The following is a 16,554-nucleotide window of genomic DNA, read 5'->3' on the forward strand; positions in this document are numbered from 1 at the left end:
CAACTACTCCAACTACTACAACTACCACAACACCAACTACTAAACCGACGACAACACCAACAACTACTCCAACGACAACACCAACAACTACACCAACAACTACTCCAACTAATACCCCTACCACAACACCAACTACTACACCGACAACAACATCAACAACCACACCAACTACTCCAACTACTACCGCTACCACAACACCAACTACTACAACTACCACGACACCAACAACTACCCCAACGGCAACACCAACAACTACACCAACTACTACACCAACAACTTCTCCAACGACTACCCCTACTACAACACCAACGACTACACCGACGACAACACCAACAACTACTCCAACTACTACCGCCACCAAAAAACCAACAACTGCACCAACTACTCCAACTACTACCGCTACCACAACACCAACTACTACACCGACGACAACACCAACAACTACTCCAACGACAACACCAACAACTACACCAACTACTACACCTGCCACGACACCAACAACTACTCCAACAACACCAATAACACCAACAACTACACCAACTACTCCAACTACTACCGCTACCACAACACCAACTACTGCACCGACGACAACACCAACAACTACTCCAACGACAACACCAACAACTACACCTACTACTACCCCTACCACAACACCAACGACTACACCGAAAACAACACCAACAACTACCCCTACCACAACACCAACTACTACAACTACCACAACACCAACAACTACTCCAACGACAACACCAACAACTACACCAACTACTACACCAACAACTTCTCCAACTACCTCCCCTACCACGACACCAACTACTACACCAAAAACTTCTCCAACTACTACCCCTACCACAACACCAATGACTACACCGAAGACAACACCCACAACTACTCCAACTACTACCGCTACCACAACACCAACTACTACACCGACGACAACACCAACAACTACTCCAACGACAACACCAACAACTACAACACCAACAACTTCTCCAACTACTACCCCTACCACAACACCAACTACTACACCAACAACTTCTCCAACTACTACCCCTTCCACAACACCAACGACTACACCGAAGACAACACCGACAACTACTGCAACTACTACCCCTACCACAACCCCAACTACTACACCGACGACAACACCAACAACTACTCCAACGACAACACCAACAACTACACCAACTACTACCCCTACCACAACACCAACGACTACACCGAAAACAACACCAACAACTACACCTACCACAACACCAACTACTACATCTATCACAACACCAACAACTTCTCCAACGACAACACCAACAACTACACCAACAACTTCTCCAACTACCTCCCCTACCACAACATCAACTACTACACCAAAAACTTCTCCAACTACTACCCCTACCACAACACCAACGACTACACCGAAGACAACACCCACAACTACTCCAACTACTACCGCTACCACAACACCAACTACTACACCAACAACTACAACACCAACAACTTCTCCAACGACTACCCCTACTACAACACCAACGACTACACCGACGACAACACCAACAACTACTCCAACTACTACCCCTACCACAACACCAACAACCACACCAACTACAGCAGCAGCTACCGCTACCACAACACCAACTACAACACCGACGACAACACCAACAACTACCCCTACCACAACACCAACTACTACAACTACCACAACACCAACTACTACAACTACCACAACACCAACAACTACTCCAACTACTACCCCTACCACAACACCAACGACTTCAGCGAAGACAACACCAACAACTACTCCATCTACTACCGCTACCACAACACCAACAACTACACCAACTACTCCAACTACTACAACTACCACAACACCAACTACTAAACCGACGACAACACAAACAACTACTCCAATGACAACACCACCAACTACACCAACAACTACTCCAACTACTACCCCTGCCACAACACCAACTACTACACCGACAACAACACCAACAACCACACCAACTACTCCAACTACTACCGCTACCACAACACCAACTACTACACCGACGACAACACCAACAACTACTCCAACTACTACCCCTACCACAACACCAACGACTTCAGCGAAGACAACACCAACAACTACTCCAACTACTACCGCTACCACAACACCAACTATTACATCTACCACAACACCAACTACTACACTGACGACAACACCAACAACTATTCCAACGACAACACCAACAACTTCTCCAACTACTACCCCTACCACAACACCAACGACTACACAGAAGACAACACCAACAAGTACTCCAACGACAACACAAACAACTACACCAACTACTACACCGACGACAACACCAACAACTACTCCAATGACAACACCAACAACTACACCAACTACAACTTCTCCAACTACTACCCCTACCACAACACCAACGACTACACCGAAGACAACACCAACAACTACCCCTACCACAACACCAACTACTACAACTACCACAACACCAACAACTACCCCAACGACTACACCAACTACTACACCAACAACTTCTCCAACTACTACCCCTACCACAACACCAACGACTTCAGCGAAGACAACACCAACAACTACTCCAACTACTACCGCCACCACAAAACCAACAACTACACCAACTACTCCAACTACTACCGCTACCACAACACCAACTACTACACCGACGACAACACCAACAACTACTCCAACGACAACACCAACAACTACACCAACTACTACACCTGCCACGACACCAACAACTACCCCAACAACACCAACTACACCAACAACTACACCAACAACTACTCCAACTACTACCCCTACCACAACACCAACGACTTCAGCGAAGACAACACCAACAACTACTCCAACTACTACCGCTACAACAACACCAACAACTACACCAACTACTCCAACTACTACAACTACCACAACACCAACTACTAAACCGACGACAACACCAACAACTACTCCAACGACAACACCAACAACTACACCAACAACTACACCAACTAATACCCCTACCACAACACCAACTACTAGACCGACAACAACACCAACAACCACACCAACTACTCCAACTACTACCGCTACCACAACACCAACTACTACACCGACGACAACACCAACAACTACTCCAACGACAACACCAACTACTACACCAAGAACTTCTCAAACTACTACCCCTACCACAACACCAACCACTACACCAAAGACAACACCAACAACTACTACAACTACTACCCCTACCACAACACCAACTACTACACCGACAACAACACCAACAACCAGACCAACTACTCCAACTACTACCGCTACCTCAACACCAACTACTTCACCGACGACAACACCAACAACTACTCCAACGACAACACCAACAACTACACCAACTACTACACCTGCCACAACACCAACAACTACTCCAACGACAACACCAACAACTACAACACCACCAACTTCTCCAACTACTACCCCTACCACAACACCAACGACTACACCGATGACAACACCAACAACTTCTCCAAATACTACCCCTACCACAACACCAACTACTACACCAACAACGTCTCCAACTACTACCCCTACCACAACACCAACAACTTCAGCGAAGACAACACCAACAACTACTCCAACTACTCTAACTACTACCGCTACCACAACACCAACTACTACACCGACGACAACACCAACAACTACTCCAACGACAACACCAACAACTACACCAACTACTACACCTGCCACAACACCAACAACTACTCCAACGACAACACCAACAACTACAACACCAACAACTTCTCCAAATACTACCCCTACCACAACACCAACTACTACACCAACAACTTCTCCAACTACTACCGCTACCACAATACCAACAACTACACCAACTACTCCAACTACCACTACACCAACTACTAAACCGACGACAACACCAACAACTACTCCAACGACAACACCAACAACTACACCAACAACTACTCCAACTAATACCCCTACCACAACACCAACAACCACACCAACTACCCCAACTACTACCGCCACCACAAAACCAACAACTACACCAACTACTCCAACTACTACCGCTACCACAACACCAACTACTACATCGACGACAACACCAACAACTACTCCAACGACAACACCAACAACTACACCAACTACTACACCTGCCACGACACCAACAACTACTCCAACAACACCAACAACACCAACAACTACATCAACTACTCCAACTACTACCGCTACCACAACACCAACTACTACACCGACGACAACACCAACAACTACTCCAACGACAACACCAACAACTACACCAACTACTACACCTGCCACAACACCAACAACTACTCCAACGACAACACCAACAACTACAACACCAACAACTTCTCCAAATACTACCCCTACCACAACACCAACTACTACACCAACAACTTCTCCAACTACTACCGCTACCACAATACCAACAACTACACCAACTACTCCAACTACTACAACTACCACAACACCAACTACTAAACCGACGACAACACCAACAACTACTCCAACGACAACACCAACAACTACACCAACAACTACTCCAACTAATACCCCTACCACAACACCAACTACTACACCGACAACAACATCAACAACCACACCAACTACTCCAACTACTACCGCTACCACAACACCAACTACTACAACTACCACGACACCAACAACTACCCCAACGGCAACACCAACAACTACACCAACTACTACACCAACAACTTCTCCAACGACTACCCCTACTACAACACCAACGACTACACCGACGACAACACCAACAACTACTCCAACTACTACCGCCACCAAAAAACCAACAACTGCACCAACTACTCCAACTACTACCGCTACCACAACACCAACTACTACACCGACGACAACACCAACAACTACTCCAACGACAACACCAACAACTACACCAACTACTACACCTGCCACGACACCAACAACTACTCCAACAACACCAATAACACCAACAACTACACCAACTACTCCAACTACTACCGCTACCACAACACCAACTACTGCACCGACGACAACACCAACAACTACTCCAACGACAACACCAACAACTACACCTACTACTACCCCTACCACAACACCAACGACTACACCGAAAACAACACCAACAACTACCCCTACCACAACACCAACTACTACAACTACCACAACACCAACAACTACTCCAACGACAACACCAACAACTACACCAACTACTACACCAACAACTTCTCCAACTACCTCCCCTACCACGACACCAACTACTACACCAAAAACTTCTCCAACTACTACCCCTACCACAACACCAATGACTACACCGAAGACAACACCCACAACTACTCCAACTACTACCGCTACCACAACACCAACTACTACACCGACGACAACACCAACAACTACTCCAACGACAACACCAACAACTACAACACCAACAACTTCTCCAACTACTACCCCTACCACAACACCAACTACTACACCAACAACTTCTCCAACTACTACCCCTTCCACAACACCAACGACTACACCGAAGACAACACCGACAACTACTGCAACTACTACCCCTACCACAACCCCAACTACTACACCGACGACAACACCAACAACTACTCCAACGACAACACCAACAACTACACCAACTACTACCCCTACCACAACACCAACGACTACACCGAAAACAACACCAACAACTACACCTACCACAACACCAACTACTACATCTATCACAACACCAACAACTTCTCCAACGACAACACCAACAACTACACCAACAACTTCTCCAACTACCTCCCCTACCACAACATCAACTACTACACCAAAAACTTCTCCAACTACTACCCCTACCACAACACCAACGACTACACCGAAGACAACACCCACAACTACTCCAACTACTACCGCTACCACAACACCAACTACTACACCAACAACTACAACACCAACAACTTCTCCAACGACTACCCCTACTACAACACCAACGACTACACCGACGACAACACCAACAACTACTCCAACTACTACCCCTACCACAACACCAACAACCACACCAACTACAGCAGCAGCTACCGCTACCACAACACCAACTACAACACCGACGACAACACCAACAACTACCCCTACCACAACACCAACTACTACAACTACCACAACACCAACTACTACAACTACCACAACACCAACAACTACTCCAACTACTACCCCTACCACAACACCAACGACTTCAGCGAAGACAACACCAACAACTACTCCATCTACTACCGCTACCACAACACCAACAACTACACCAACTACTCCAACTACTACAACTACCACAACACCAACTACTAAACCGACGACAACACAAACAACTACTCCAATGACAACACCACCAACTACACCAACAACTACTCCAACTACTACCCCTGCCACAACACCAACTACTACACCGACAACAACACCAACAACCACACCAACTACTCCAACTACTACCGCTACCACAACACCAACTACTACACCGACGACAACACCAACAACTACTCCAACTACTACCCCTACCACAACACCAACGACTTCAGCGAAGACAACACCAACAACTACTCCAACTACTACCGCTACCACAACACCAACTATTACATCTACCACAACACCAACTACTACACTGACGACAACACCAACAACTATTCCAACGACAACACCAACAACTTCTCCAACTACTACCCCTACCACAACACCAACGACTACACAGAAGACAACACCAACAAGTACTCCAACGACAACACAAACAACTACACCAACTACTACACCGACGACAACACCAACAACTACTCCAATGACAACACCAACAACTACACCAACTACAACTTCTCCAACTACTACCCCTACCACAACACCAACGACTACACCGAAGACAACACCAACAACTACCCCTACCACAACACCAACTACTACAACTACCACAACACCAACAACTACCCCAACGACTACACCAACTACTACACCAACAACTTCTCCAACTACTACCCCTACCACAACACCAACGACTTCAGCGAAGACAACACCAACAACTACTCCAACTACTACCGCCACCACAAAACCAACAACTACACCAACTACTCCAACTACTACCGCTACCACAACACCAACTACTACACCGACGACAACACCAACAACTACTCCAACGACAACACCAACAACTACACCAACTACTACACCTGCCACGACACCAACAACTACCCCAACAACACCAACTACACCAACAACTACACCAACAACTACTCCAACTACTACCGCTACCACAACACCAACTACTACACCGACGACAACACCAACAACTACTCCAACGACAACACCAACAACTACACCAACTACTACCCCTACCACAACACCAACGACTACACCGAAAACAACACCAACAACTACCCCTACCACAACACCAACTACTACAACTACCACAACACCAACAACTACTCCAACGACAACACCAACAACTACACCAACTACTACACCAACAACTTCTCCAACTACCTCCCGTACCACAACACCAACTACTACACCAAAAAATTCTCCAACTACTACCCCTACCACAACACCAATGACTACACCGAAGACAACACCCACAACTACTCCAACTACTACCGCTACCACAACACCAACTACTACACCGACGACAACACCAACAACTACAACACCAACAACTTCTCTAACGACTACCCCTACTACAACACCAACGACTACACCGACGACAACACCAACAACTACTCCAACTACTACTCCTACCACAACACCAACAACCACACCAACTACAGCAGCTACTACCGCTACCACAACACCAACTACAACACCGACGACAACACCAACAACTACTCCAAAGACAACACCAACAACTACACCAACGACAACACCAACAACTTCTCCAACTACTACCCCTACCACAACACCAACGACTACACCGAAGACAACACCAACAACTACCCCTACCACAACACCAACTACTACAGCGAAGACAACACCAACAACTACTCCAACTACTACAGCTACCACAACACCAACAACTACACCAACTACTCCAACTACTACAAGTACCACAACACCAACTACTAAACCGACGACAACACCAACAACTACTCCAACGACAACACCAACAACTACACCAACAACTACACCAACAACTACTCCAACTACTACCCCTACCACAACACCAACTACTACACCGACAACAACACCAACAACCACACCAACTACTCCAACTACGACCGCTACCACAACACCAACTATTACACCAACAACAACACCAACAACTACTCCAATGACAACACCAACAACTACACCAACTACTCCAACTAATACCGCTACCACAACACCAACTACTACACCGACGACAACACCAACAACTACTCCAACGACAACACCAACAACTACACCAACTCCTACCCCTACCACAACACCAACGACTACACCGAAAGCAACACCAACAACTACCCCTACCACAACACCAACTACTACAACTACCACAACACCAACAACTACTCCAACGACAACACCAAAAACTACACCAACTACTACACCAACAACTTCTCCAACTACCTCCCCTACCACAACACCAACTACTACACCAAAAACTTCAACTACTACCCCTACCACAACACCAATGACTACACCGAAGACAACACCCACAACTACTCCAACTACTACCGCTACCACAACACCAACTACTACACTGACGACAACACCAACAACTACAACACCAACAACTTCTCCAACGACTACCCCTACTACAACACCAACGACTACACCGACGACAACACCAACAACTACTCCAACTACTACCCCTACCACAACACCAACAACCACACCAACTACAGCAGCTACTACCGCTACCACAACACCAACTACAACACCGAAGACAACACCAACAACTACCCCTACCACAACACCAACTACTACAGCGAAGACAACACCAACAACTACTCCAACTACTACAACTACCACAACACCAACTACTAAACCGACGACAACACCAACAACTACTCCAACGACAACACCAACAACTACACCAACAACTACACCAACAACTACTCCAACTACTACCCCTACCACAACACCAACTACTACACCGACAACAACACCAACAACCACACCAACTACTCCAACTACTACCGCTACCACAACACCAACTACTACACCAACGACAGCACCAACAACTACTCCAACGACAACACCAACAACTACACCAACTACTACACCTGCCACAACACCAACAACTACTCCAACAACACCAACAACACCAACATACACACCAACTACTCCAACTACTACCGCTACCACAACACCAACTACTACACCGACGACAACACCAACAACTACTCCAGCTACTACCCCTAACACAACACCAACTACTACCCCGACAACAACACAAACAACCACACCAACTACTCCAACTACTACCCCTACCACAACAACAACTACTACACCAAAATCTTCTCCAACTACTACCCCTACCACAACACCAACGACTACACCGAGGACAACACCAACAACTAGTCCAACTACTACCCCTACCACAACACCAACTACTACACCGACAACAGCACCAACAACCACACCAACTACTCCAACTACTACCGCTACCACAACACCAACTACTACACCGACGACAACATCAACAACTACTCCAACTACTACACCTACCACAACACCAACTACTACAACTACCACAACCACACAAACAACACCAACTACAACACCGACGACAACACCAACAACTACTCCAACGACAACACCAACAACTACTCCAACTACTACCCCTACCACAACACCAATGACTTCAGCGATGACAACACCAACAACTGCTCCAACTACTACCGCTACCACAACACCAACTACTACATCTACCACAACACCAACTACTACACCGACGACAACACCAAATACTACTCCAACGACAACACCAACAACTTCTCCAACTACTACCCCTATCACAACACCAACAAGTACTCCAACGACAACACAAACAACTACACCAACTACTACACCAACGACAACACCAACAACTACTCCAATGACAACACCAACAACTACACCAACTACAACACCAACAACTTCTCCAACTACTACCCCTACCACAACACCAACGACTACACCGAAGACAACACCAACAACTACCCCTACCACAACACCAACTACTACAACTACCACAACACCAACAACTACCCCAACGACAACACCAACAACTACACCAACTACTACACCAACAACTTCTCCAACTACTACCCCTACCACAACACCAACGACTTCAGCGAAGACAACACCAACAACTACTCCAACTACTACCGCCACCACAAAACCAACAACTACACCAACTACTCCAACTACTACTGCTACCACAACACCAACTACTACACCGACGACAACACCAACAACTACTCCAACGACAACACCAACAACTACACCAACTACTCCAACTACAACCGCTACCACAACACCAACTACTACACCGACGACAACACCAACAACTACTCCAACGACAACACCAACAACTACACCAACTACTACACCTGCCACGACACCAACAACTACTCCAACAACACCAACAACACCAACAACTACACCAACTACTCCAACTACTACCGCTACCACAACACCAACTACTACTCCAACAACACCAACAACACCAACAACTACACCAACTACTCCAACTACTACCGCTACCACAACACCAACTACTACACCGACGACAACACCAACAACTACTCCAACGACAACACCAACTACTACACCAAGAACTTCTCAAACTACTACCCCAACCACAACACCAACCACTACACAAAAGACAACACCAACAACTGCTACAACTACTACCCCTACCACAACACCAACTACTACACCGACAACAACACCAACAACCACACCAACTACTCCAACTACTACCGCTACCACAACACCAACTACTACACCGACGACAACACCAACAACTACTCCAACGACAACACCAACAACTACACCAACCACTACACCTGCCACAACACCAACTACTACACCAACAACTTCTCCAACTACTACCCCTACCACAACACCAACGACTACACCGATGACAACACCAACAACTTCTCCAAATACTACCCCTACCACAACACCAACTACTACACCAACAACTTCTCCAACTACTACCCCTTCCACAACGCCAATGACTACACCGAAGACAACACCGACAACTACTGCAACTACTACTCCTACCACAACCCCAACTACTACACCGACGACAACACCAACAACTACTCCAACGACAACACCAACAACTACTCCAACTACTACCCCTACCACAACACCAACGACTTCAGCGAAGACAACATCAACAACTACTCCAACTACTACCGCTACCACAACACCAACTACTACATCTACCACAACACCAACTACTACACCGACGACAACACCAAATACTACTCCAACGACAACACCAACAACTTCTCCAACTACTACCCCTATCACAACACCAACAAGTACTCCAACGACAACACAAACAACTACACCAACTACTACACCAACGACAACACCAACAACTACTCCAATGACAACACCAACAACTACACCAACTACAACACCAACAACTTCTCCAACTACTACCCCTACCACAACACCAACGACTACACCGAAGACAACACCAACAACTACCCCTACCACAACACCAACTACTACAACTACCACAACACCAACAACTACCCCAACGACAACACCAACAACTACACCAACTACTACACCAACAACTTCTCCAACTACTACCCCTACCACAACACCAACGACTTCAGCGAAGACAACACCAACAACTACTCCAACTACTACCGCCACCACAAAACCAACAACTACACCAACTACTCCAACTACTACCGCTACCACAACACCAACTACTACACCGACGACAACACCAACAACTACTCCAACGACAACACCAACAACTACACCAACTACTCCAACTACTACCGCTACCACAACACCAACTACTACACCGACGACAACACCAACAACTACTCCAACGACAACACCAACAACTACACCAACTACTACCCCTACCACAACACCAACGACTACACCGAAAACAACACCAACAACTACCCCTACCACAACACCAACTACTACAACTACCACAACACCAACAACTACTCCAACGACAACACCAACAACTACACCAACTACTACACCAACAACTTCTCCAACTACCTCCCCTACCACAACACCAACTACTACACCAAAAACTTCTCCAACTACTACCCCTACCACAACACCAATGACTACACCGAAGACAACACCCACAACTACTCCAACTACTACCGCTACCACAACACCAACTACTACACCGACGACAACACCAACAACTACTCCAACGTCAACACCAACAACTACAGCAACACCGATAATCTCACCAACTACTACCCCTACCACAACATCAACCACGACACCGACAACAACACCAACAACTACTCCAACAACAACACCAACAACCACACCAACAACTTCAACTACTACCCCTACCACAACACCAACTACTGCAACAACACCAACAACCACGCCGACTGCTACCCTTACCACAACACCAACTACTACACCGACGACAACACAACCAACTACTCCAACGACAACACCAACAACTACACCAACTACTTCACCAACAACTTCTCCAACTACTACCCCTACCACAACACCAATTACTACACTGATGACAACAACAACTATTCCAATGACAACACCAACATCCACACCAACTACTGAACCGACGACAACACCAACAACAACAACAACCACACCAATTTCTACCCCTACCACAACACCGACAACAACACCAACAACTACACAGACAACACAAACAACAACACCAACAACCACACCAACTACTACACCGACGACAACACCAACAACAACTTCAACAACTACACCGACAACACCAACAACAACACCAATTTCTACCCCTACCACAACAACGACGACAACACCAACTACTCCACCGATGACAACACCAACAACCACGACTTCTACCCCTACCATAAAACCAACTACTACCCCTACCACAACACCAACAACTACCCCAACAACTAAACCTACCACAACACCAGCAACTACTTCGACGACAACACGAGCAACTACTACACCAGTAACAACTGAAACAACAACTGCTGCACCTGCAATTGTCACACTCACAACAAAAGTTGTGACTTTCAGATCACTTCTTGACACATTTACAACTGACTTGCTGAATCCATCATCTGCAGCTTTTACAAAGCGAACTTTAACAATAAAGAGACAGGTAAGTCTCACCTTTTGAGAAAAAATCTGCATGTATACGTGAATTGTTTAATCAGAGCTTAAGTCACCCTCTCAACTTTAAATGTCCTTATGAAAGAGAAGCATTATTGATGAGCTTTAATAAAAAAAATACACTGTCTAACTCATCTAAAAAAAAATGGAACAATGCATTTATAGAAAATGTCTTTTCTGTTTCTGGAGATTGAACCAAGGTTCCAAAGTGCATTTCCTTCTTCCTTCATCTCCTTGGATGTTGTAGCATTCAGGTAATCTAAATATTTTTGACTAATTGCATTACAATTTAGGAATACTAACCTAAATTAGATGTCTAAACATTTTTATTTTGTTTCTCATTTTGTAGAAGTGGATCGATCATCAACACCATGAACCTCACATTTGTCAGCATATCTGTTCCTGATAACACTCAGATTGCGAGTGTTTTGATCACTGCAGCTCCAACCGTCAATGGCTTCGACATCGAAGGCACCTCCATCATTGTCGATGGCACACGTAAGCAATATTTCATACTACCTGACAAAAGAATTCAGAAGCTGCATTATGTGTTAAACTAATAATCTTCCCCTTTCTCTTCTCATTCACAGCTTCAAGTGGAGTAAGCCACAAGATTCGTCTCGTCACTGCATCCTGCCTGGTGCTATTGTCATGGCTACTGTCAAGTCAGCCATAGAATTTGTGCTGATTTCCATTTATATTGCCAGCAGAACATGACTGTCATCACTGGTCAGGCAAAAGGACTTCATTGTCAGTAAATAGCCAAAATTCATGATTATCTTTAGTGTTGTTGGGCTTCAGGTGAGTTTATTATTAAGTGCAACTTTACATCGATTATAGTCATTATTAACAGTGGATTCTGTCTCTGTTGAACTGAAAGCATTTCTGTGGGAACTTCTAGGACCCTTGGCTGGACAGAACAATACAGTCAACTTTAAGTACATATATAATCCACCTCTCGGTTTCACTTTATAAGCTATATAGTGTAAAATAGTGCAGCAGCTGCAGAGAGAGCATATTGTAATTGAACAAGCTTCCTAAATAAATGAAACCTCACATTCAGCTAATAGAGGGTTGCACACACCAACCCTGATCCAATGCAGATAGTTTATATATGCGTGTTTGTATATACATGTATCAAAAGAATGCACTATGAATTTCCTCATTTCTAAAAGGTGTAATTACATAATCATGCACAGCTTGATTCTGAGATTTCTTGTTTGTAAACTATCTTTTGGTAACTTCACAATGATCAGAATACAACATTTCTGAAGAATTCAAATCGTCTCTGGTGATGTTTTTATATTCGAGTTGGGAAAAGAGAAACTAGATTGGATTTAAGGTCAGAACCTCCACTGAAAACACCAGTGCAGCTATGTCAGTGAATCAGGTTTGTCAGACAGAGAGGACAGAGAGTGGGGCATAGTTTATATTGACAATGACTGTCTTTTTTTAATCCCAATTATGGTATTTGAAATCACCTTAACCACCAGTCTCAGTGTCAGCATCAACCATTGTCAAAACAATTTTCCATGATGGTCTTCATGAATAACAAGCTATTTACTTGTCAGACTCTGAATGACTTGAAGCTATCGCAGCGTTCAATTCATTCATTAAAGTTGGTCTTAGACAAGTGGAAAACAGAATTTATGCAAAGAAATAACACACTGAAATGTGACAGCTCCTATGGCAACTTCTGGATTTCAACCGGCCAAAGAAGACTTCTTTCATTAAATATGGCTGTACCTGAAGTTGCAGATAATGGCTGCGGTCATGTTGTGAGTTTCGCTGCCTATCGAGTAGTCAATGTGTTTAACCATGGTGAACATATCTACAAATCCTCCCTCGAACATGGTACCTGATGACAAAAGCAAAGCAAGCAAAAGATGGCTTAAAACAAACAAACGCTTAAAATATGCACAAAGTTTGCAGGAGTTGTCACATTATACAGTCGTGTAGCAAAGCAAAAATACTTAGTTGGTAACTTGTGTTTATACCTAATCACAATCTAACCCATGATGAAGGCTAAAGGACCGTTGCAGGCCAGATGGGTTTTGAAACATGATGCATGACACGGCCAGCAGAACAGAATAAAAGTCTTCAGTTAAAGACTTAAAGCCAATGTCAAAAAAAAGAATCGGAATTAAGCAACCGCCACTGTATTTCTGAACAGAATATGACGTACGATTTGGCTGTAAGGTATATGAAAGAAGGTAAGTATGACAAGCAGCCCAATTGCTGTAGAGGGAGGAATGACATTTCCTGCATAGCTGCAGAAGTAGCAGCATTTAACCTGAAGGTTTGGCTTTCAGGGTAAACTGGTTTTACTTGTGTGTGGAAGAAATGGATTCACCGGCCTATATTGGAAGAGGTGTTGTGAAGGTTGTAAAAAAGATTAAGTTGATGGGAGCTGAACATCTTAGGGGTATGATATAGAATAACTGGGAGACAGAGGTACAAACTGATAACTTGTTAATATCAAGTTGTCAGCAACAGTTCAGGTTGTTGTATCTGCAGAGCTGCTGCATGGGCCCCCCCAAATTCGAAAGCAACATCAGCTTGAACATAAACTCTTCATCCCCGTTTTTGTCTCCACAATCAGCAGCTTTCTCACCAAGTGGACACAGACAGACTGTTGCCATGAGTATGACCATTTAGCAAAATGGGAGTCAAACACTACAGTGAATACATTTTGTAGATCGTCAAGTGCAAACATGGAAAGAGAAAATGCAGAAAAACATAGAGCGGTAGAAGGAAGCAGTAACAAAACGTATTGTGAAATAATTTTCCGATAGAAATATTAAAAGTAAATATCCAATCACTTCCACGCTTAGTGAGCAGGAAACGATAGTGACAGTGGCTGAGAAGCGGCCAATTTGTAGTTGCAGTGGAATAAACCAACTAAGAAAAAATGAGCTGCAGGAGTTGAAGAGCAGTGCCCAAGACCAATATGACAAGCTTATGTCATAACTCTTGAATTTCCAATTAACAAGCCAGCTTCAGTCTGTCACTGACTTTCACTTGTTTAAAAAAATAAATAAATAAATCAGAGGCTCTTCATGCAATACTTCACAAGTAGGGATGCCTGAACATCATCAGCAAGACTGCAACTACAAAAAAAATGTATGATTCAAAACAGAATGCAAAATTTGTCAATATCCTGTGTTTGATTTTTGTCTCTTAAGTCTCTCTGAAACAAATAAAATGGTTCCGTGGAGCTGTTCAATTCCACATATTTCATTTCTTCAGAAGTC

The 16,554-nt window shown here is 44.7% G+C and overlaps 1 protein-coding gene across 1 annotated transcript; it reads left to right on the forward strand.

The window, feature by feature from the left end:
* Positions 1-12,197: 12,197 nt before the first annotated feature.
* Positions 12,198-14,541, forward strand: LOC138210654 (uncharacterized). The gene is made up of 4 exons (XM_069169928.1): positions 12,198-13,289; positions 13,490-13,554; positions 13,650-13,798; positions 13,891-14,541. The coding sequence occupies exons 1-4, from the start codon at positions 12,276-12,278 to the stop codon at positions 13,974-13,976; spliced, it is 1,314 nt and encodes a 437-aa protein (XP_069026029.1). The 5' UTR covers positions 12,198-12,275; the 3' UTR covers positions 13,977-14,541.
* Positions 14,542-16,554: the final 2,013 nt, after the last annotated feature.

The sequence above is a fragment of the Embiotoca jacksoni genome, unplaced genomic scaffold, assembly GCF_022577435.1.
Source record: "Embiotoca jacksoni isolate LCO1_2020_lvr unplaced genomic scaffold, fEmbJac1.0.p SCAF_47, whole genome shotgun sequence".
Lineage (NCBI taxonomy): Eukaryota > Metazoa > Chordata > Actinopteri > Embiotocidae > Embiotoca > Embiotoca jacksoni.